Source organism: Phaseolus vulgaris, chromosome 1, assembly GCF_051622355.1.
Source record: "Phaseolus vulgaris cultivar YP4 chromosome 1, ASM5162235v1, whole genome shotgun sequence".
Classification (NCBI taxonomy): Eukaryota; Viridiplantae; Streptophyta; class Magnoliopsida; order Fabales; family Fabaceae; genus Phaseolus; species Phaseolus vulgaris.
In genome coordinates, this window is record NC_143498.1 from 1,659,629 (window position 1) to 1,684,217 (window position 24,589).

General features: G+C 32.8%; 3 protein-coding genes across 7 annotated transcripts; 2 read left to right on the plus strand and 1 right to left on the minus strand.

The window, feature by feature from the left end:
- Window positions 1-1,985: 1,985 nt before the first annotated feature.
- On the plus strand, window positions 1,986-2,721 carry LOC137816330 (uncharacterized). Its single transcript, XM_090297049.1, has one exon. It carries the CDS (start codon window positions 2,052-2,054, stop codon window positions 2,589-2,591), a length of 540 nt encoding a protein of 179 aa, XP_090153175.1. The 5' UTR covers window positions 1,986-2,051; the 3' UTR covers window positions 2,592-2,721.
- A 3,694-nt stretch (window positions 2,722-6,415) lies between these two features.
- LOC137816331 (ABC transporter B family member 13) lies at window positions 6,416-12,713 on the plus strand. Of its 2 annotated transcripts, none has more exons than XM_068619424.2 (10): window positions 6,416-6,803; window positions 6,931-6,985; window positions 7,643-7,818; window positions 7,910-8,110; window positions 8,286-8,545; window positions 8,687-9,000; window positions 9,328-9,551; window positions 10,065-10,854; window positions 10,947-11,188; window positions 11,317-12,713. In XM_068619424.2, exons 1-10 carry the CDS (start codon window positions 6,546-6,548, stop codon window positions 12,538-12,540), a joined length of 3,744 nt encoding a protein of 1,247 aa, XP_068475525.1. In that variant the 5' UTR covers window positions 6,416-6,545; the 3' UTR covers window positions 12,541-12,713. The 2 variants fall into 2 exon arrangements, with proteins under 2 accessions (XP_068475525.1, XP_090149822.1); XM_090293696.1 differs by having other exon boundaries at window positions 6,459-6,803; window positions 9,333-9,551.
- Window positions 12,714-14,787: 2,074 nt separating this feature from the next.
- LOC137816332 (vacuolar protein sorting-associated protein 35B) lies at window positions 14,788-23,168 on the minus strand. Of its 4 annotated transcripts, none has more exons than XM_068619426.2 (22): window positions 22,961-23,168; window positions 22,802-22,898; window positions 22,577-22,700; window positions 22,266-22,454; window positions 21,740-21,833; window positions 21,480-21,615; window positions 21,298-21,387; window positions 21,077-21,199; window positions 19,909-19,983; window positions 19,783-19,842; window positions 19,068-19,184; window positions 18,726-18,965; window positions 18,588-18,653; window positions 18,305-18,394; window positions 18,134-18,223; window positions 17,123-17,212; window positions 16,826-16,894; window positions 16,484-16,564; window positions 16,286-16,393; window positions 15,653-15,756; window positions 15,278-15,391; window positions 14,788-15,198 (listed from the first exon to the last, which is right to left on the minus strand). In XM_068619426.2, the coding sequence occupies exons 7-22, from the start codon at window positions 21,334-21,336 to the stop codon at window positions 14,988-14,990; spliced, it is 1,677 nt and encodes a 558-aa protein (XP_068475527.1). In that variant the 5' UTR covers window positions 21,337-21,387; window positions 21,480-21,615; window positions 21,740-21,833; window positions 22,266-22,454; window positions 22,577-22,700; window positions 22,802-22,898; window positions 22,961-23,168; the 3' UTR covers window positions 14,788-14,987. The 4 variants fall into 4 exon arrangements, with proteins under 4 accessions (XP_068475527.1, XP_068475526.1, XP_090150116.1 ...); XM_068619425.2 differs by having other exon boundaries at window positions 21,480-21,536; window positions 22,961-23,167; XM_090293990.1 differs by having other exon boundaries at window positions 21,288-21,387; window positions 22,961-23,165.
- Between the last annotated feature and the right edge of the window lie 1,421 nt (window positions 23,169-24,589).

The window sequence follows — 24,589 nt, forward strand, 5'->3', positions numbered from 1 at the left end:
TGTATCCCAGTGCTGAAGACTCTTCACTGTACAAAATTATGAAGAGGGTCATTGTGCAGAGTCTTTCTTACCATTGCAAATGCAAAGAGGCTGTTTCATATTTGTGATCATGACCAATTGATCACAAGGCACAATTTTACTGTTGGTTCACTCTTTCATATTTTATCTTGTTGAGATTCTAGGAAGCTTCCACTTGATGAAGCTTGTATATTTTGAGAATGGTATTTGATTCTAGAAGGATGTTAGGATACAGTGTTATTCCAATTTATACTTTGTGGATTGTACTCAAAGATGAATATATGTAGTTCTACAACTTAAATCATAACGGATTTATGTTAAAGAATTAAAACCATAACGGATAATCAAAAGTAAGAATGAAAATAAAAGTAAATTTATTTTTAAAGAGTTGTTTAATTTTTCTTAATTTCAAAAGATTAACATTTTCAAGAAGTGAATGCTAGTTTACTGCTACCTAAGATTATAAAATAAAAGAAAAATACATTTGTTAATAAAAAAAACAAGCAAAACCAATGATAAGTAATAGTGTATACAACATAAATTAAGAATAAATGGATAGTTGTCCATTTTTAAAATATTTTTATTTTCATTTTTACATTATTTTCAAAATTTAAAATCATATTAATTTGTTTAAATTATATTATTATTTTCTTATATTTTTTTAATAATGTATTCTTATGAATTTATTATGAAGTAGAAATAAAATAGATAAAATAAATTCTAATTATAATTGTTTTTATTTAATTACTATTTAAATTATCGTTCTATTCACAAAATGTTGAATATTTAAAAAAAAAGATGTAACAATATAACTATTTATAAATTGTAATTATATATTAGGTGTGATTTTGAAGAGAGTAAGTGGTAGACATGATGAAAGCGTGGCGAAAAGGATAGGGGGCAAAGGCACCGTCCTAACTCACAGCCATGTGACGATAAATAATATTATAAATAATGGTGTGGTTACTTCTCTACATCATTTTCTTTTTCTAATTTTTAACATTATTATGAAATATATATTTTACGTGTTGTAATTTTCCACTACAAATATTTTTCATCCTTTATATTTTATTTTAAATTTAAATACATTTTTTTGTATTTTTTTTTCTCGTAAAATTACCTCTTTTTCTATTCTTTGTCATTGCATTCCGTTATTTTATTTTTGTGAAGAAAAAAAAACTAATTACAGAGAGACTTATATAAACTATGTGCATTATTATTAATTCTATAGTAAAAAATCAATCTATTATATATAATTAAATGTCTACATACTTGCTAACTTTATGATAATTATATTAAAACCAATTTAATTTTCTTTTCAATTTAGAATATAAAAAATATTTATATTCCCACTGTATATGAATGATAATTAACCCTACATTTTTACATAAAATAAGACAAATAAACTAAAAAGTATGTCCACACACACTAAAGAAGTTATTAATCAGATCATCAAGTTCAAGAAATGAATCAACGGTCATGCTCTTCTGAACGGCTATTCCCAAGGACATAATCCAACGGCACTCAATACTCTGGCGGTCACCGTCCTACACTATTCTGTTCCGGTAACCGACCGCAGCAAACGGTGACTTCCTTTTAAACATTCCGAAATATTAATTAAAATATAAGAAAATTCTACGTAGATCCACTGCATGCATAGAAAATAACTACACAGATCCATTCATGTGATCAAAATCTTCTATTATATATAGGTTAAGTGGTTAACACTTACCAAAATTGTTCTCTTCATCTTTTCAATCTAATTGTTATTTTATATATATATTTGATGATTATATAAAAAAATTGTTTGTAAAACACATCTCACTAGATTAAAGAAAAGTGTTTAGAACAATAACATTTTTCTGAATTTATTTTGTTTTCTGAACCAAGGATCACATTTACTATTAAAGAGTCTAAACATGCAATTGCTTTAAAAGTTATTTTTGTCATTTATAATAGTTCTGCATTAATTACTCTTCTATAAATAAGGATTATATATAGAAAAGGTACCTTGTGTTGTTGTGGCAACAAAAATGAATGGTGTTTTGAAGCCACACCAAGATGAACAGAGAGTTTTTGCTGCCAACAACAAGCAAAACAGAATGAAAATCCAGAAGAAGAACAGCAGAAGCAAGTTCATGTCAAATCCTTGTGAGATCAATGTTGGAACCTATGCAGGTCTCATGAATCTTCCTCCTTCTTACCCATTTGAGTTGTCTTCTTCCTTTTACTGTTATCACCAAAAGCAGCAACCGCCACTGCTTCCTTTACCCACAGTTTCTGCAAGTGCTGTGAACAGGGGAAAAAACAGAGGCAAAGAAATTTCCAACAGAAAACCAAAGCAGAGCATGAGAGAGGAACTCACGAAGAAACCGACAATGGGGCTTCGTACAACTCCGGTGGCTTATACGTCGTCGTTTAGGTCAACGGCAGGGAAAGGATTTGGATATGGCACTGAAAACGTGGACTTTTCAAGTTGGGTGTTCAATTTGTCACCACCACCAAGCAGTTTGCCAGTGCCAAAGTTTTGTGTGAGAAGATCAAAGCTTAGTTGCAATGCAGAAACACATTGAAGATTAGTGTGTGGTAATTAATTAACCTACGAAATCTAAGAGTACGATGAAGTTTTTTTCCTTGTTGTTATCAATGGTGTTTACTTGTTTTGTTTGTGTGCACCATCAGTGTTTTTTAATCTGGGGCACACAAAACAATGAACTTTAGTTTCTTTTTAACATGTTACATTAATCAATTATGATAATAGTGAATCTTTCTGGTTATTTTAATGAGATTATGTAATTGTCCTGCACATGTTATAAGATATATGAAACTGTGCTGATGCATTTATTTTGTTTAGCTCACCATTTTTCATGATTTTTTTTATTTTGGTCTTTATACTAAAAAATGTATTTTTATATAAATAATTTTTATATTTTAATAGCTTCCTTAGATTTTATATTGTTAGAAAAACAATAAAAAAAGACAAAACTAGATAAAAAGATATCTCTTAATAGAAACTAGAATGTACAATTTTTTAATATAAAGATTAAAACGGAAAGTTAAAGAACAATTTATACTGAAAAATCATCCATATATTTTAACGGTCTGTTTTCATAAATAAGAATCATAGAAGTAATCTATAAGGTGCATTTGTTTTGTGTCTCACTTTTTTTTTTCTTAAGAAATAAGATATGCGTTTAAAGTGGAAAATATAGTTTTAGATATACATGTATGATTGACATGAAATTTAATAATTTAATGTTTCACTTTTAGATAAAGGCTCCAAATAAGTTTTCATATGATATTAAAATTATATATTTGAATATATAAAAAAATGTCTGAAAAAATAGAGGCTCAAATATCTTTAAAAAGTTCCATAAAAAATAAAAATTTATTTGAGAACCTAAACATTTTGAAACAAATAGTCCATTAATCTACTCTTACTAATTCTTAATTAAAGATCTGCACATGCATTTTAATATTCTCCTTCCTTTAAATTTTTTAAAAAAGTTGGTTAACCAATTAAAAGTTGAAAAAAATATAAAAAAATGTGTAAATTTAATTTAGATCTATAAAAAAATTGCCTTGCCTTTACCTATCTATTTAAAATTCTATAAAAAATTGATTTTATTTTAACTTTTACAAACTAGGTTCATATTGGATTATTATTATTATTGAATCGGGCCAAAATAGTCCACATTTAATTTGAACTAAAAAATAATATCTAAACCCCGGATTTTAGTGGGTTAGTTCAAAGTAACCAATTTTTTCATATATACTTATTTCTACTTTTGCTCATTTTTGTGTATGATTTTTTTTTTTAAATCATAAGTTTATTTTCGTGAAATTTGAGGTTTCCAAAATTAGGTTTTAAGAAAGTTGAAATTTTGAAGGGCGTTTGTTTAGCAAACAATTACCTTATTTTACCCGGTTGGGCTCTTAAATGAAAACAACAAAAGCCCAATCTGGTGGTTTCCCTTTCTTTTATTTCTAGCCCAATTTCAATTTTTTTATGTTGCTGTGTAAATTCAATGTTTGAAGTTACCATGGTAAGGAATTAGGGAAGGAGAATAGGCTGCTTCTTCCTGCACCTCCATACCTTCTTGTGCCACCTCCATAAATTTTTTGTATTCCAAAAATATCCTTTTCAATATTCCAGATTACATAATCCGAAAGTCTTTTTCTAGATTCAGAATTAGCTTCCGGATTATGTAATCCGGAAGTCTTTTGTGATTAGCTTCCGGATTACATAATCTGGAAGTCTTTTCTATACATAAGATTAGCTTCTGGATTATGTAATCCGGAAGCTTTTTTTCAGATGTGTTATTAGCTTCCGGATTACATAATCCATTATTATTTCAAATCTAAGGAGGTGAAAAAAAAAGATAGAATGGTATTTTCATATTTAATATGGGGGTGGCACAAGAAAGTATGGAGGTGTAGGAAGAAAGAGTTAGGAGAATAATGTATATTAAAAATTATAGTATTCAAGAAAAATATAAATTAGATTTTTAAAAGTCATAGATGTGAATCTTATTGATTACTAATGGTGAATAGTGGATAAAATCATATATCTTGATTCACATTATTTATGTATAAACTAATTTATACAAATTATTTCATATAATTTCTTTAAATTTATGTATAAGTTATTTAAATAAAGAAAAATGAATTTTGAATATAATTTCTCCTTCTTATGTTTCTCTCGTAAAAGTACATAGGAATAAATCTGAGCTATTTTTAGCAAACACATATAAGTGAATAAATAAAAGACTACACCATAAAACTTCATGTACGTGTATATTTCCATTAAGTGTATCATTTTTTCTATTTTCTTTAAATGCAATATATCTTCTAATAGAAATTCAGAAATTAATATCTTAAAATTAATTTAAGTGATAGACTCAAAAGATAAAGTTTTATTGAAGATTGAATAGTATATAGAAGCAAAAGGGGTTTAACATAGGTAGAAAGTTATGGAGCATTAATGTTTGACAACTAGATGTGAATGCAGAAAAAGGGCTCTTTGAAGTCAAACCCTATGTGACCAACAAAGTTTGAGCTAGTTAGAGAGAAAAGTCAATAACACACTTTATGAAAAAAAATTCACTAGGTAAAATTTATATAGTGTTATTCAATGGATCATATTAGTTACTCAGTTAGCTTCACAATTTATTGTGACTTAATAATAATGAGATACCTATATAAATGTTCTAATTTGTATTAATTAACTTTCTAATATATTCACATAAACTTTTTATTAGTTCGCAAACTATTTACTAATTTTGAGACACTAAAAAAAATCTAAATAGAAACCAATTTTTAGAGACCAAAATAATTAGTTACCATAGTAATTAAAATAGAGACCATTTTATAAACTAAAAAAGTTAGTTTCTAAATTAGTTTATATTATTTTCTATTTGTTGTTAAATAGTTTCTAAATTGGTATCCAAGGTTTTAACTACCAATTATTTAGTTTCTAAATTTGCTAGCAAAAACCTTGGTTGCTAATTAGATATCAATTTAGAAACTATTTAACAATAATAGAAACTAATTTAGAAATCAAATTTCTTTTTAGTTTCTAAAATTGTCTCTAATTTAGTTATTATTGTAACTAATTATTTTGGTTTTTACAAATTGATTTATATTTCATGATTTTCTTGTAGTGAGATGAGTAAGGATAAATTTATAATGGACAGATTCTATACAACTTCCAACATTATTATTTTAATATTTTTTATTATTTAATTATAAATTTACTATTTATTATATATATTTATTTCTAAATCTATTGTTAAAAAAATTATATACAACGTGAAACATTTCTCTTTTCAAATAGACTATAAAAATATGTTTTAATTACATATTTTATTATGTAGTATATATTTTTAGTTAAATTTTAGTAAGATTAACTTTTTTCAGTTTAGAAAACCAATTAAAAAATATAGTTTAGTGAATTAATTGAGTTTGATGTAATCTAAAAAATAACTTAGATAATATGCATGATAATTTGAGTTTGATTTTCATTTCCACATGAAAAACATCTCTTTTAGTTTGTGAATACAAAGTGCATGGTTCGAAGGAACCTTTCTGAACATCACAATCACAATCACAATCTCAATCTCTTTATGCTTATTTGTTGGAGGGTTACACCTACTACTTTGGATTAAAACCATCCAAATGATGGCCATTAGCAACCATAAATCAAGTGAAGTGACGAAGCTCATTGCAAAGAAAGCATGGCCTCATGAAGTGACAGGTAACATGATCAAACATGGTGCTCTTGGAACCACAAAATCGGCACAGAGGTTGTTGGCTCTATAATTAACGTTATCACCCCATGCAACATTTTTCCTATAACATAGTTATGAACCGAAGAGTTCGTTGGCATAGTAAAACCTTAACCACTTTGTATTTATTGGCGGGAATAGACTCAACAACACACACCAACCGTAACTTTAACATAAAACACACTGCAACTTTTTTTTTTTCTTTGATCTTTCTATCTTCTTCTTCAACATTCAAACACAATGGCAGAAGTGGAACTAGTTCCTGAACAAGGCGTGGCATCTAAAACGGACCAACAAACCAAAACTGAGAGTGTGTCGTTTTTTGGCTTGTTTGCTACTGCTGATTCAACTGACTGTGTCTTGATGTTCCTTGGAAGTGTTGGTTCGTGTCTCCACGGTGCTGCTCTTCCTGTTTTCTTCATTTTGTTTGGTCGCATGATTGACTCTTTGGGACATCTTTCCAATAACCCTCACAAATTGTCCTCGCGAGTTTCTGAGGTGCTATCACCATCTTTGCTACGTCCATGATTATAAACCATGAGACTCTAACGTGTTTGTGTTAGAGTTGTATGTTTTTTATGTGTATATGTGATGAAGTGAGTTTTGGCTTTTTTGTTTATTGCAGCATGCTTTGTATTTGGTCTACCTTGGAGGAGTTGTTCTGGTATCTGCTTGGATGGGTAAATCTTATAACTTGGACTTCATTTCTTTCTTTTTAAGAGTTCACACCTCAAGTCCGTCGCTAGAATCAATCGAAGCGGTGATTGATCATAACAATGTTATCTCAACGGAGTTGAGGTTGGAACCGTGACATCGTCTATGGATCGTAAACATTTTGGGACTATTGTTCCGATACTGTGACATCGTCTGTGGATCGTAAACTCTTTAATTCTTGAATTATTGTTCCGATACCGTCAATATAGTCTCACATCGCTCAAAAGTCGAGGTTAAGAGTAATTTATATACTCATTCTTTCTCTAACCCACTGATATGTCTTTTAAGGACAAAATCGTGATGAAACACCAACAATACCTCATACCTCATATGCACTAATTAATCCTAATGTGATGTTATATCAATGGACTTGAGGTTGGAACACTAAGTAATGATCCTAACAAGGGATAGTCTTTGTCATTAGCTAAGTAAAGTAACTCTTCTGATGCTCTTCCAAACTCTCTAACAGGTGATGTTAGAGTCTAGCTAGTTAGGTTTGAGTGGTAGTAGGAGTGCAGATTCTTGTCATTAGCCCTTTAACTTTTCTGGGTGTTCCTCAACAACCCTTTTACAGCATTAACCATATACTGAGTACATAATCACTTTTTACTACTATTTTTCAGGGGTAGCATTCTGGATGCAAACAGGGGAGAGGCAAACGGCACGTTTGCGTTTGAAGTATTTGCAGGCAGTGCTAAGGAAGGATATTGATTTCTTTGACAATGAAGCCAGGGATTCTAATATCATTTTCCACATCTCAAGTGATGCAATACTGGTACAAGATGCCATTGGTGACAAGGTGTGACAGTCAAAGAAGATGTGTTGTTTTAAGATTGCTGAGATTGGTTCTTTAGCTGATTAAATGCTCTTGTTTATTGTGCTGAATGCAGACAGGCCACACCATTCGTTACCTTTCTCAATTCATTGTTGGATTTGCCATTGGATTTATCTCAGTGTGGCAGCTCACACTACTCACCTTGGCTGTGGTTCCACTCATAGCTCTAGCTGGGGGAGCTTATACAATAATCATGTCTACTTTATCAGAAAAGGGTGAAGCAGCTTATGCAGAGGCTGGGAAGGTTGCAGAAGAGGTAAATAAACATATTTGGGAATTGAGATTTTGTTTAATAATATTTTTTTTTCATGTTATTAGAGATGATTGATTGTTGTTATTTGAGGTATAACGAAGTTGCATAATTGGTGTTTTATCCTTAACTATGCCTTGCATAACATATCTTTTTCTTTCCCAATGTTTGGGTGGATCAGGTGATTTCTCAAGTGCGTACTGTTTACTCATTTGTAGGAGAAGAGAAAGCAATTGGTTCATACTCAAAGTCTCTGGATAATGCTCTGAACTTGGGCAAGAAGGGTGGTCTGGCAAAAGGAGTTGGAGTAGGCTTCACATATGGCTTGTTATTTTGTGCTTGGGCATTGCTTCTATGGTATGCTAGCATACTTGTGAGGCATCACAAGGCAAATGGAGGAAAAGCGTTCACAACAATTATCAATGTCATCTTTAGTGGATTGTAAGTCCATTAGAAACTGGTAATTTTGTTCTGGATTACAAAGCTCCAACACTTCTCTTAAATAACGTTTTTAAATGACGTGTTCGTGTTGTATCAGTGTCTTTGTTACATAGTTACAAATTTGGCTTTTTCTCTTTGAAGTGCTCTTGGTCAAGCTGCTCCAAATCTTGGTTCCATTGCCAAAGGGCGTGCTGCTGCAGCCAATATCATGAACATGATTGCATCCGCTTCAAGCAATTCTAAAAGGTTGGATCATGGCACTGTTGTGCCACTAGTTACTGGTGAAATTGAATTTTGTGAGGTCTGTTTTTCTTATTCCTCAAGATCCAATATGATCTTTGAAAAATTGAGCTTCTCAGTGAGTGCTGGCAAGACTATAGCAGTTGTTGGTCCCAGTGGTTCCGGAAAGAGCACGATTGTTTCCCTTATTCAACGGTTCTATGACCCCACTTCAGGTAATTAATATTACCTTTTAAGAGTTGGTTTCCTTTGAAATTTCCATGGCCCTTTATGGGAAGTGGGAACAGATAGAAGAGTGATGATACATCAAGGTAGAGAGAAGAAAATGTAGGGACAAAATTAACTTACGCCAAACACTTTTTATTTAGTTTTTTTTCTTTTAAAAGTTTTCATGTTAGATATGATACCTCAACTAACAACATCATCTGCCATATGAAAAAAAGACCAAAAACTTTTTATTTAGTTATTAGTACAAACACCTTTTTTTGTGAATGTAGAGTTGAATATTTAGGAGGAGAGGTTAATGCATTAATTTTCACTAGGTAAGATCCTGTTGGATGGATACGACCTAAAGAATCTTCAATTGAAGTGGTTGAGAGAACAGATGGGGTTGGTTAGTCAAGAACCAGCACTATTTGCAACAACAATAGCTGAAAATATTTTATTTGGAAAAGAAGATGCAGACATGGATAAAGTCATACAAGCTTCCATGGCTGCAAATGCCCATTCTTTTATTCAAGCATTGCCTGATGGTTATCAAACTCAGGTTAGTTTTGCAGTATCTTCAAATGGGTAAATAAATACTGCTCGAATTTCTTCCAATTTCATAAGTATCTTCAACAGCTGCATAATATCTGTGTTCTACTAAACATAGAAAAGTCATCAAGTTTATCTTATAGAAGTCCTTTTTATGTTGATGGTTATGCTAATAATACATTACCGTCCACATTTTTTATACAATCACATTACCATTTTTAATACTATTATTTTAATATTTTTTATAACATTTAATTTCAAATTTATCTTTTATTACATTAAAAGTGATATATTTACAACTTGTATCAGTTTACAACTCCATTTCTTTACCTAAAATTTCAGTTATTTTGCATGAAATAACGAAAATATCTTTTTTTTCATATTATGAATCACAGGTTGTATAGTGAAACAGGTTATCAATATATCATCAATATATCAGTTATTGTATATATTTATTTCTAAAAGCCAAGAATAGTATAAAACTAGTTGTGAAACTATAATTTTCATTTTGTTTTTAATTCAGGTTGGAGAGGGTGGCACTCAACTTTCAGGGGGGCAAAAGCAGAGAATTGCCATTGCAAGAGCTGTGCTCAGAAACCCAAAAGTATTGCTTTTAGATGAGGCCACAAGTGCTCTAGATTCTGAATCAGAACTCATTGTGCAACAGGCATTGGAAAAAATAATGTCAGACAGAACAACAATAGTTGTTGCTCATAGATTATCCACCATACGCGATGTAGACACAATAATTGTGTTGAAGAATGGCCAAGTGGTTGAAAGTGGAACTCATTTGGAATTGCTGTCCAACAATGGAGAGTATGTGAATCTGGTAAGTTTGCAGGCATCACAAACCCTCTCAAACTCCAGATCAATATCTCGCTCTGAAAGTTCAAGAAATTCTAGTTTTAGAGAACATTCAGACAACCTTACCCTAGAGGAGCAGCTGATGTTGGACACAAGAGGAGAACTGCAATCAAGTGATCAGCACTTGCCATCAAAGACAACTTCAGCAGCTCCAACAATTTTGGATTTGCTGAAACTGAATACTCCAGAGTGGCCCTATGCAGTACTTGGGTCGGTAGGTGCAATATTGGCTGGCATGGAAGCACCTCTCTTTGCACTTGGAATCACTCACATTTTGACTGCATTTTATTCTCCTCAGAGTTCTAAAATCAAGCAAGAAGTAGATAGGGTTGCTCTTATATTTCTTGGAGTGGCTGTTATCACTATACCTATTTATCTACTGCTTCACTACTTCTATACATTGATGGGAGAGCATCTCACTGCCCGTGTACGTTTGTTAATGTTCTCAGGTACTTCATGGCTGCAAAAGCTTTGCTACTATAATCACATGCATTAACTTTTCTGGCATGAAAAACTCTGACCCTTTTAATTTACCTTGCAGCTATTCTGAACAATGAAGTTGCATGGTTTGATAAGGATGAGAACAACACTGGCTCACTGACAGCCATGCTAGCTGCGGATGCAACATTAGTGAGAAGTGCTCTAGCTGACAGACTCTCAACCATTGTGCAAAATGTAGCTCTCACTGTCACAGCTTTTGTTATTGGCTTCACATTGAGTTGGAAACTAACAGCAGTGGTTGTAGCATGCCTTCCCCTTCTCATAGGAGCTTCTATCACTGAGGTTAGCCTCATAACCCCACTTCACCAATGTTTTGCTCTTCTATGTTGCATATTTTAGTAAGTGATTCATGTATCATTCTTCAGTGCACAACCAACAGAAGAATAGCTAAGTTTAAATTATTTTTGCAGCAACTATTTCTCAAGGGGTTTGGAGGAGATTATAACCATGCTTACTCTAAAGCAACTTCTTTGGCTCGTGAAGCTATTGCCAACATACGAACTGTTGCTGCATTTGGCGCAGAAGATAGAATCTCAATCCAGTTTGCATCTGAATTGGACAAACCCAACAAACAAGCTCTTCTAAGGGGCCACATATCAGGTTTTGGCTATGGCATAACCCAGCTATTGGCTTTCTGCTCCTATGCACTTGGCCTTTGGTATGCATCAGTTTTAATCAAGAAGAAAGAGTCAAATTTTGGGGACATCATGAAGTCCTTCATGGTCTTAATCATCACTTCTCTGGCAATAGCAGAAACACTAGCTCTTACCCCAGACATTGTCAAGGGATCACAGGCACTGGGATCAGTTTTTGGCATTCTCCAAAGGAGAACTTCCATCACCCCAAATGATCCCAGCTCAAAGATTGTAACTGTTCTAAAAGGAGAGATAGAGTTTAGAAACGTTAGCTTCAAGTACCCTATGAGACCTGACATCACCATATTCCAGAACTTGAATCTCAGAGTCACAGCAGGGAAGAGTCTAGCAGTAGTGGGACAAAGTGGTTCAGGGAAAAGCACAGTGATTTCTTTGGTGATGAGATTTTATGACCCTGATTCTGGATCAGTCCTGATAGATGAATGTGACATCAAAAGCCTAAACCTGAGATCATTAAGGATGAGAATAGGATTGGTTCAGCAAGAACCTGCTTTGTTCTCAACCACAGTTTATGAAAACATTAAGTATGGAAAAGAGGAGGCATCAGAAATAGAGGTAATGAAGGCAGCCAAAGCAGCAAATGCTCATGAATTCATCAGTAGAATGCCTAAAGGGTATGAAACTGAGGTAGGTGAGAGAGGGGTGCAGTTGTCAGGAGGACAAAAACAAAGAGTTGCAATTGCTAGAGCCATTCTGAAAGATCCATGCATTCTTTTGTTGGATGAAGCCACAAGTGCTCTAGACACAGTATCAGAGAGGCTGGTGCAAGAGGCTCTAGATAAACTGATGGAAGGTAGAACAACAATTTTGGTAGCTCACAGGCTTTCAACTGTTCGTGATGCAGACAGCATTGTAGTGCTGCAAAATGGCAGGGTTGCTGAAATGGGAAGCCATGAGAGGCTCATGGCCAAACCTGGAAGCATCTACAAGCAATTGGTTAGTCTACAGCATGAAAAGCCAGAGCAAGAAGACCATTGATGAATTGCTCATTTGCAAGTTCCCATGTAAAAGGGTACTTGAAATTTTACAACTTGAATTGAGGCAAGGCCTAGTTTATTTTCAAGAGCATGCCTGAATGATGTATTTTTTTATACGACAATTGTTTTTTTTTTGTTTATATACATGAGCCCTGCGATAAAATTCAAAGCCTATGATGTTTTGTTGTAGAATTCAAAGCAATTTCTTTCTGTATTTGACAACCATTAAACCTTGTTCTTTCCTCAGTGAAACTTTGATAAAAAAAAATATCTTTAAATATGTATAATCTTTTAAAATATAGGACTGATACGGATTTATATATTATATAATTATAAATCATAAAAATTGATAAATAAAGATTTATGTGTACAAATATATTTTATATTTTTTTATAGAAAAATGTTTTTCATGACTGGTTTAAAATAATTTGTTCTTTATTTTCATAATCATAATAAAAGTTCATACAATAAATTTTAATTTAAAAAAAATATATTTATTCTTTTTAAAATTATGTTATAATCGTGTTAGGATTGTAAAAAATTTAATAAATATTTTTTTAATTTGACATTTTACCACTGATATGTGTCCTATGAGTATTAGTCTGATATGTGTTTAACATAATCAACATTTTTTTAAGGTTTAAAATATAGGGTTTAGGATTGTGAGTTAAGGAAGATAAGATGACTTAACAAAGTTGATTGATATTCCTCCCAAAGATTGGATGGGTGTACCGTACATGACATATACGTTTGAGTGTTTCAGGTCGTTAGCCAGGATTTCATACTTGCACGTGCCATCGTCATAACTGAAATGCAACCGTATTTGATGCTGTTGTCAAAGTGGTTATTCAACAACCAAAAGAAAAGAAGAAACAAAAGGCAAGGAAGGAGCATGTTCAACCATCAAAAAGACTGTTGTTTAGTTCAGCCAACATTTAGTAGTCCAAATAAATATCACGTGATCGATGGATGAACACCGTTCGTTCTATGTGAAGTGTTTGAATAAAGTCTTAAATTCGATATTCATTGTTGCAGACGAAAAAACTAACACAACATTTATGGACGATCTTAGCTTATCACATTTCATGCTATTGTGTACAATTACTAACTTAAGTATTTGTTGTTTTATGTCAACAATCTACAAATATTACTTGCTGATATGAATGTGATCACACTCGGCATTATTTTGACTTCATCCACTACTTTGTGCATACATTAGCAAATTTCAGATTGCTTAATGTGAAAAATAGAAACATTAATGTGAAAGAAACGAAGTAAGAAAATTTTCAAATTCTTAATTTGAAATACTGAAAAATACTATAATAAATTTAAATTTCCATTTTCTTAAAGTTTCCTATGCAAACAATATATTGTCATTAAACATTTTAAATTCTTTATAAAATAAATTTCCATCTAAATATTCCTCTTCCAAACACTATTAATATTTGGGCCACTTAAAAATAGCCTTAAATCGTAGAATAAAATAACATGAGACCAGTTAGGAGAACACCTGATAGCTGATTGGGTATGTTGAGAGCTTTTGAATCCGGTCATGGGCTTTAATATTCAACCCTAACCGGGCTTTAACGTACGACAGAAAGCACAAATAGGAATGGCCTCTTTCTTCCTGCACCTCCATACCTTCTTCTTCACCTCCATATATTTTCGAATTTCCAAAAATGCCTCTCAATAATATTCCAGATTCCGAAAATCGAAAGTCATTTTTCAAATTTGTAACTAGCTTCCAGATTACATAATCCTTTTTTCATATTTTTTCATATGCATGATTATGATTAATTTTCGGATTACATAATCCGAAAGTTTTATTTAGCTTTCGGATTATGTAATCTGGAAGTTTTTTTTCAAATGATTTTTCAGATTACATAATCCGGAAAGTACTCTATGGGGATGACATAGGAATGATAAAATTGTATTTTCATATTGTGTATGGTGGTGGCAGAAGAAGATATGAAGGTGCAAGAAGAAACAGTCTTAGGAATGATAGACTGCTATCGCAGGAATGGAAACTTCAAAAAGTTTTTTTTATGAGTGAACCCACTTATATGGTTCTAGTGAAACTTTAAACAGCAAATTCTAATCGTGCTTTAAAATGACCTTGACGCCTCAGCAAACATGTTAAAGCACGTAATGAACATTCAATTCATACAGCTTTAATTGAACAATAATATGCACATGCCAATTGTACTTAACAAAAGTAATGACATATCTACTAAACCTCTAAGAAATATTAAATGAGAAAGTGAATGCATTTAATATCTTGGAAATATAAAGTACATACAATTTGTAGGAAGATATATGAAGATTTATAATCATTCACTTTAAATGCAAACATTTTATAATGCACAAGTAGTGAACACTGATAAACCTCTGTAAATTTTGAACACTGACAATTACATGCTTAACCTCTTGGATACGTTAGGCGGGGATTTAGACCTTGATAGGGTCATATTTTTCACCAAGTATACCACCCTTCTCTTTTTGGAATTGGATGTACCTCAATGTGCTGGTAAAAAAAGCATCTGAGGCTGGAAGAGCTGATGCAGAGTCACTCTGCATCTCAGTCATGATCAATTCTATAAGCCCCTGGATAGTAGCACTAGTGATCTGCGGGTTTCCTTTCTCAAAATAATATATGTACCTGGAAACCAATCATCCATCCATCAGTAAGAAAGTCATGAAGATAGTATAACAAGCACTTTTATAGAACAGGAACCAACTTGTTCAGTATTTCAACAAATAGTGTTACTGGACCACTGCTACCCCTTGCTACACTGGCCATTTGTTGAGCAGCATTTGCAATCCTCAAAGCACGCTTAAGGCAAAGCAATACCCTGTAATCAAACAGTCAACACCCCCACCCCAAGAGAAACAGAGAAGACAAAAGATGACAAGTTGAAGACTTTTCAGGATACAGTAAAATTCCATGTCAATTTTTAAGTAATTCTAAAAATGTACATCTAATATGCAGAGGCACGCATAATACTTCATGAAGCTTGATTCAAAGGAGATAATTATTTCATAAAACATAAGTAAGCAGAGGCAGAGATACATAAAACCGATCAAATTATCCCAATCAAACCAGTTGAGCATACCTTTCTCCATCTTTAATACCATCTTGATCATCAACCCAAAAGAGATGAGAACATGCATAAACTGCCCGGCACTGATCAGGTTTCTTCAAAAGCTTTGCTGAATACTGTGGAAAGAGATAGAAAACCATATTAAGTTTGGCATCAATACACAGAAACATTAATAACATTTGCCACAATCCATCTGTCTAATGGTCATTGGCTTGAGAAAACTCATAACGGTTGGCGAATACTGAATTTTAAACTTTAGATGGTTACGTTTTGGGAAGGACGAAGCCAGGGACGGATATAAAATGGAAAGGAAAGTAGGATGACATTAAGAGGTTGCATTCCCCAATGTACGAATAATTAGGGAAGGGGAAATGTATGGGAATGGTTTATTATAATTGTAACATTTTAATCTAATCCTCATATACTATTTCAATCTAAGCCTTGTTATCGTAACTTAGGAGCCGAAGTTGAATGATTGCCCTGGCATTCCCTTTCCCTTCAAAAAAGTTTTAAACCTCCAAATAAGAGAGAATGTTCCTTGCACACCCGGTCTCCTTTCACCCTGTCATCGTTCCTCCTCCAAAGAGACTCTTAAAAAGTAAAAGGACAAGGGCGAAAAAATGGAAACAAGTAACAGTACTATACCCCTGTTGCCTTGTGTGTTAATGTATCCCTGTTCTCAACACCAAAGACGTTCATTCTCTGAAGAGACCCAATAATTAAATGAATTGCAGTAACCTGGGCTTTAGAGTCCTAAAACCAGCATAAACATTCATTATTAGTAAAAGCCATTTCTTAGTCATACTAAGAAAATGTTAAATGAACTGCTTCTATAATAATTACCGCAATTTCTTCTTCATATAATACAAATGCCTGAGTGAAAAATTCATAAGCAACAGGCTCAAGGTCACAGTTATTAGCAGCCTGATGATAATAAAAATAATATTAGTAAAAGTGAGAAAAAAAATACACTGAAACAATTGCACAAAATGGGAAATGTCATACTCAGGGTAAATAGGTATTATAATGTAAGGAAAATATTAAAATTCGTGGTTGTGATAGTAGCCAAAAGTCCGGCATGAGCATAGCCCTTAAAAATCAATTCCCCACTTGGACTAAAATGTTAAACCTTCAAAGGCGAAAGTGATTAGATTAGATAATTCAAGTTTGCAGGGTAAAGCATACCTCAGCACATTGCAGATACAGTCTTAACGCCAGTTCAGGAAATGACACAGAAGAGAGAGCTTCAATTATCTGTAACAAAATAACTACTATTTGTCTATCACATGATAACAATGTACGGTGCATAGAAAGTTATATAAACATCAGAAATGACTTGATAGTTATGCTAATGCTATACAGTAGTTAGATAAAATAACTCCATGACAGTTTAATAAAAAATGCTTGAGTTTGTGCACATGTACTTATAAAGAGAGATAATTATTGTCGTTCACTCCACTAAGATTGTAAATTTTAAATCACCTCATTTAAAAGCTGAAATATTTTTTTTGGTGTTGTAGGAACTTCTTCTCCGACTATATCTCCATCCTGCCCATGCAACTGCCTGATCAACTGCAGCAAAATATGATTCAAAAAGGCAAAAAAGAGTTATTCATTCTTATGTATCATTCTCAAATCTCAAAAAAGAAAACCCACAATTACGGTTTAAGTAATATTTTCAGACCTTGTTGCCCCCAGCTATTGAGTATCTAATTCGAAGTAGAAAACTCAATGGATTTTTAAAAATCTTACGAATAATAATATTAGATTAGACACCATTAAAGCCACCAAGAGGTTAAAAAATAATGAGGCTTAACCATTAAATCACACATAAAACCTCAAGATCTAAAGTTGAAGTTAATGCGACAGTACAAATATTGTAAGTGTTACAAAATACTTCACAAGCTAAAGGAGCTAATAATATTAGACACAATTAAAGCCACCACAAGGTTAAAAAAAGTGAGGTTTAACCGTTAGATCACATACATAAAACATCAAGACCTAAAGTTGAAATTAATGCCACAGTACAAATATTGTAAGTGATACAGAATACTCCACAAGATAGTGGGGGTAATAATATTAGACACCAGTAAAGCCCTCATACGGCTAAAAAAATAATGAGGCTTAACCATTAAATCACATATATAAAACCTCAAGATCTAAAGTTGAAGTTAATGCCACAGTACAAATATTGCAAGTGTTACAGAATACTTCACAAGCTAAAGGGGGTAATAAAAGTGAAGAGTGGGAAGAAAAGATTAAGTATTTGTCATTTCACATATATACTTAGTCTCAAAGCTGTGGAGTACATGGTTAATAGGACCCTTGTACAACCATTGGTAGCTTTAATTATGGAATATGGACCTCACAAGACCAGGCAACTCCATTCATATAATTTTCAAACTATCATCATACATAATTCAATTCAAGAACCATGTTAAAGATGGTGTAGATGATACAAATTGAAAGAATAACATCGTGAAGGAAGAATACCCTGAGTGCAGTAAATATCAAAGAAGGAACTGTAAAAGGTAAGCGCCTTGGTCCTCCACTCATAATATGCTTCTTTACGGTACATATTATCTGAAGGTCAATAAGATACGAAGCACTTAATAGAAAAATACCAGTGGAATTCAATTTGACTCTGAATACACTCATTGTTACCTTAAACATTTCCTCTGGTTCATCGTTATGAAGCATGTGTATGAGACGAGCAACAGAATTTTGTTCCTCGTTGAAATCCTCTTCATCAACCTACAGATAAGATAGAAAAAAAGGGCTGATCTTAGGCAAATACTATATTTATGTAGGGAATAATAATAGAATACTTATTGGTTAAACATATAAAGAAATGTTAAATAAATAATTTAATATAACATGTAATACAGAACAATTTTATCCTTGTACACGAAATCCCAAGATATTATAACAATACTCTAAGACACACCTCGTCCACAATTGTTCCATCCAAATCCATTATAAGCCCTTTTATTAATTCAAATAAAACTTCAACCTGCAAAGGCATAATGAACACTGTTACATAGAAATAATTTTATTATGTTGAGTCAAAGGCAAAGTAAAATACCTTATCAGCAGTAGAAATGCAAGTGTTATTCTTCATAATACTTTGGATAATAACCATGGCCATGACTTTATTCGTTTCATGATCAAGATGATCCATTACACGGGGATAATTAGAAAGTGTCAGTGCAGTAACAATATCATTGTATTTATCAAGTGGAGCACTTAAAAGTGCAACAACTTGCTTTGTTGCTCTACTGTCATCAAGCTTTGGTTTTCCAGAAAGCTTCTTGACACACGATCCCTGAACAAATTCCAGAAAAAATGCAGCTTAGAGATAAGATGCAAATATCACATCTCAAAAAACGGTAGATCAGAAAAAGGCTCTGATGTTTGAAAAACATACCAGTACTTGGTCCACATAATCAAATCGATCTGGATGAACACGGAGAGTAAATGTAAGAAGAGAAACATGCAAAGCAATTGCTCCCACAATAGGCATGTCAACTTGTGCTTCTATCACCTACAGTCAAAAGCAGGTATATGGTTTGGATTGCAGCTCCATAGTCCGTAAAATAAAAGGTATATCTAGTATTTAGTAGGCACGAACAAACCAAATTACTATAATCCATATTTAATTTTTCTCATACAGAGTTGAAAAGCACTTCCTATAACACAGAATATCAAATATCAAGTAATGCCGATTGGATCCACAAAGGAATTTTTTTATGGGTTTATATATATTAACAAAAATGAACCAGTATGGCCTTGGTATATAGCCTCAGCTTTGAAAGTTACAACTAGCAGGTTAACACAACCATGAAGATACCTTTAATTCAAACTACTTTTTGTACAACTTCTAAGCATAAGATTTCACACTCAGTCTTAAAACAAGGAAAAGAAAGGCCTGTACAGAAATCCATACTAAAGGAATGGGCAGAGGCACCATTACATGTACTAAATTATCAAAGGTAAATATTTATGATTACGGAAAACAGCATTTGGAAAACACCATCACATTTAGTTCCTTCATTGTCCATAACTTTATCAGCACATCTTTTTCTGTGGTTCCCCCAAAATAAGCACAATAAAATTAACAAACTGAAGGAAATCGGGCTTACCCTGCTAATTGCTGTGCTTAATTTGGCAAATGCTTCAACTTGCAGAAATTCAGGCAATACCTGAGGCATAAATGATATCAATAACACATGGAAGCTTAATTTTTTAAAAAGGTGCATAAGACTTACTTCAGTACTAGAGGCAGCATAATTTGACAACCTGTCCATCAACTGAGATAACACTGTTTTGATGTCTACTGAGGGCTGCAAATACAGTCAAGTCAGTCAGTAGATAAAAATGTGTATCAGCTTTAAGAAAATCAGATAAATAGAACAGAATTGATCTATGAGAAGCTTCCGTGTAAGGACTAGGAATATTGTCAAATGATTGATTGGTGTTCATAGCTAATGTATGATGATTTGCTGACTAAATTAATTGATAGTGTGAAGCAAAAACCTTTCATGATGAGTTGAGATTAGTAAAAAACGAATTGATACGCATTTAAGGTAGATAGAGAAATGGAGAAAGAGACAATTGCAGCTTGTACAGAGTCAGGTAACAACAGGATTGAAGATCTAAAATACAAACTGAGAATACACGATAAAAAAATAATCTAGGAAAAATAAGTAACAAACAAATAATTTAGTCTTAAAAAGGAAAAGTAGGAAAATATGTATCAATTTCAACTTTAGTTCTGGAGCTGTTTGAACAAATGCTGCCGACTTGGACACTCAAAGTTCTGAAGAGACCATGATGACACTCAAAGGATTATGAAAGAAAGACGACACAGTTCAGTCAGTTCTTGAAGAATTTCTGAAATTCCACTTCAATAGGCAGAATTTCAAAATCCTTGTTTTATGCTCAACCAAAATGCTTAGAGATATTAAAATTCACTCGTACAGTATTCAAGCAAAGTATTTCTCTGAATTAGTCTTAAAAATTACATTGACTACTAAAATCTCTTTAAGGCACTGTAAGTATGTCCAATTGTTCATGTCATCAACCATAACATGTGCAATTTTTTTATGCACTAAATTCATGGTGTTATCAAAATGTAATTGAATAGGTCAGCAGTCGCCACCAAATTTTGCCTAAACTCATGACCAATCAAATATGTGACAAACTATTCAAAAGTCATGGAGTTTCAAATACTATTTAACCTTAGCAGGGGGGATTATAATGTATATCTCATTAAAACATGTAAAAAACAAATCTCAAGAAGGGATTCAATATAATACTAACAAAGGGTTAAAAAAATTCACAAGTATAGGAAGCCTCTACAAGGTTGACTGATCAAATAATTAATCTCAAGCACACAAAAAGTTTATCTGTTTCCAATCTAATCATGCTACCCACCTGCAATTGGGGGCAAGCGCCTAACAGCGTCTCAAGTGTCTGCAAATGGTACTCATCTGGAAAAACCTGGATTATACACTCCATAAGATAAAATTGGGCAAGCTCATCGTTACAGTTGACAACCTGCTCAAGCCAATTTAGACAGCTGAGAGACATTATAACATCAAGGGTTACAATAAGAGAAAAATTATATTTTGGGGAGAAAGTGTACTTTATTAGACCTGCTCTAAGACACTTGGAAGGACGATGTCTTTGTACATCTCAAGGTTCACACCCTCTATCTGACTCAGAACGTGCAGATTCTTCCCTACCTAATAATTTGAGGAAAGAAAGAAAATCACATAAGTTATCTTTCTATCCAAAGGTATAACACACTGCTTCATCAGGAAATAGTTTATATTACAAGATCACGGAGCTCGTTCCTTTCTTTTTCCTTCTTCTCTCTTATCCGAACGGGTCCCTGCAGACCAGAAATCCCAATTGAAGACCTCAGCTCAGGATCGCCAAAGATTAAGCATGATTCACAAGCACCATAACACCTGCATGGCCAGAAATCATGTTCTCATGATTTATTTTTACCTCAATGGCTATGGCATGCAAGTACTGTGGTGCTATGCATCTCATAAGATGAGATTAGAAAAGAGTTAAGGAAGTTCAATGAACCTGATGCTGCAACTGTAACCGAACCCAAAGCTTATTCATTTCTGTGAAATTCTGTAGAACGAATTCAACTGCAACCATCACATCATTAGAATCCCTGTAGGACAACAGAGGCAGCTTTCAATCTCCAATTTTTAATTCTTGTTCACTCAGCCCCAACAATAATACCAAAATACAATATTCCATATTGGAAACTGAAACCAAATACACGGGAAGAAAATTTGAATAAGATAAAAAGTTATCTTTTCAGTGACTTTCTAATAACTACCCCACTATTAAATGATAGAAAAAATATATATAAATCCTCCTACAATATCCTCCTACCGACCCTTCAATTTACTATATGAAGAAAGTACTGAATATTTTTATATAATCAAGAAACTACATACATTTACTTTTTTCATTTAATTTTTTTCTGTGGTTTAGTAGGGTATAATTATAGGATATAGCATTACTCTGAATAAAATGATAGACAAGCATGCCATACTCAAAAACTGCCAATCCATCACCAACCAAATAATAGCCTTACCCCTCTTCGTGTTCATAGCCGATATCAGGCAACTTATCTTTACTGACTTGAGAAAGGTAGCTCCTCAAAAACAGACCGCGAATTGGATGCTGAACACCGCGACACATTTCCACTAGATCTTTAAGAACATCCCTTACTGGAGCATCCTTGCATCTAAGGTAAACAGATCCTACCGTGCAAAGCAGATACCTGGCAGTAAATTACCAACGCAGACATAGAGACCGCACAATCATTCAAATTCAAATCATGAGCACGAGCATTGGTACTACTCGATACGCAACAATAGGGAAAAAAGTGCAAAAAACACTTACAGTCTAGGCAATATATTTCCAGCGTGCTGAACGAGCTCGTAGAGATCAGCAATCGGAACGCCGTGCCTTCTTTCGTCTTTGAAGAAAATCTCCAGCCTCCGAAGCTCATCGAAGGCTCGCATATCTAGAAATACCGAATCGAATCGAACAATTGAATTGAAAACCGAGAAGTTCGATTCATCACTACATGCGATGCGAATAATAAGCGAAGAAGATTTTACTTACACAGTTCGTAGTATTTGTGCGGTGAGAGCCTGGAAGTTCGAAGCTCCGATAGCATCTGCGCAGAGTATTTGAGAGCGTCTCTGAGATTGTCTTCGTCCTGCGAGAGCGAACCGTGAGGAATTGAGAAATGAATTAGGTTACGAAGAAATGGGAGAATACCAGCGCGCGATGCATGAAGAATGCGTTGTGCTGAATCCCTGCGATACCCTCCGCGAGCCATTTTTCTTCGTCCTCGAATCTCTCTGCAATCATTCTCTTCCAATTCGGCGAGATCGCTCGTCTACAGTTACAGGTTAGAACCCACCACCACGCTGGAGTTAGTATGAGACGTTGAATTGAATCGCATGTGTAGATTCTTGACGCCAATAATAAATTAACCACGATGAGTTCAATAAATTAAAAAAGAATTAGATTCCAATTTTTTAAATAAAATTTTAACTAGATCTTAGTGTAAACATTTTCTTTTAATTTTCTACATTTAACACTGTCATTTATTTGTAAATAAGTTTGTTTTAAATTTAAAATTTATACAACGTTCATGTTGCGTCATTCAATTATAAATTGTGTACATAATAAGTTTATTTGCTTTTAATCTTACTAATTACTTAACATGATGACGGACAGTTAAAAAATGTATACATTTATTAAACTTTGTATTGTGATTTCTAATTTGTAGTAAGTTTTTAAAATAAAAAGTTTGTTTACTGATAAAAATAAGTGAATAAACTTATTTATAATTGTTATAATTTAGTAAGTTATGTAGAGTATGGAAATATATTAAATCCTCAATGATCACATCATAATTTTAGTTTATCTTGCAAATTGTGGTCTTGTATATGATGATTTGAGTAGAGTGGTAGTTGAAAAAATTATAGATATGTGCTTCAATTCCAATGTTCACAATAGAGATGTAGTTAGTAGGACAAGTATTTGTAGCATTAATTATATACCCTAAATACTTAATCATGGCAATTTCAAAAAATAAGCACATATATTTTTCTTATTTAGAATTATACACTAACTTTGTTTCTATTTGTGTTATTTATATTATTCATATTTTTTTATTATGTTTTACAAGATTATGGGATAACACCAGAGACCCTAATTACATATGATTTTAACTTTGAATTCTAGTCCTATCTCTATCAAAATGTTAAACCAATTTAGAAGTTGGTTAAGATTTCACACTATTTGTTTCAAACATCTTGTAAAATTCATTGGAATGTAATAAGCTTTGGCATCAATAATGGTAATATATCATTGTATAAAACCTGCAAGATGTTTTGAAATTATGTAAGGTAATATAACATTGTAATCTAATATTGAACATTACAATCATTAGCTTTGGATCATGTGTACACTTCAAGTTTGTATTATTTATTCAACTTACATTTTCTAAAATCAACCATTTTAACTAATATTTGTATTAGAAATGCGTGTATCTAAATCAATTATTTGTGAACATGGTGAATACTAATATTTATGGTTTTTTTAGTCTATGTATACAAAAGTCTAAGAATAAAAAAATTAGAATGTAAGACTTAAATTCAACAATAGATTCATGAATTTCAAAAACATATTTACATGACCCATTTTATTAATGTGTAAGTAGATTTCACTCACTCTATCTCTTACATAATTAATTTAATATCACTAATTAAATTCCTTATTTTATGTGGTAACTAATGGTTATTTGTGTTGGAGACAATATTGTTGTGGTTTTATTCATTACATAGAAAACCAAGTACATACTTGAAAGCTCTAATACCAACATATATTTAAATTATG

Coding starts and splice junctions, on each gene's coding strand:
- LOC137816330 (XM_090297049.1), top strand. CDS start 2,052: ATGAATGGTGTTTTGAAGCCACACCAAGATGAACAGAGAGTTTTTGCT.
- LOC137816331 (XM_068619424.2), top strand. CDS start 6,546: ATGGCAGAAGTGGAACTAGTTCCTGAACAAGGCGTGGCATCTAAAACG. Junction 8,111..8,285: donor CTGGGAAGGTTGCAGAAGAG/GTAAATAAACAT, acceptor TGGGTGGATCAG/GTGATTTCTCAAGTGCGTAC. Junction 10,855..10,946: donor ACGTTTGTTAATGTTCTCAG/GTACTTCATGGC, acceptor TTTACCTTGCAG/CTATTCTGAACAATGAAGTT.
- LOC137816332 (XM_068619425.2), bottom strand. CDS start 23,053: ATGATTGCAGAGAGATTCGAGGACGAAGAAAAATGGCTCGCGGAGGGT. Junction 21,200..21,297: donor TTCCAAGTGTCTTAGAGCAG/GTCTAATAAAGT, acceptor TGGCTTGAGCAG/GTTGTCAACTGTAACGATGA. Junction 16,565..16,825: donor TGTATCTGCAATGTGCTGAG/GTATGCTTTACC, acceptor TATTATCATCAG/GCTGCTAATAACTGTGACCT.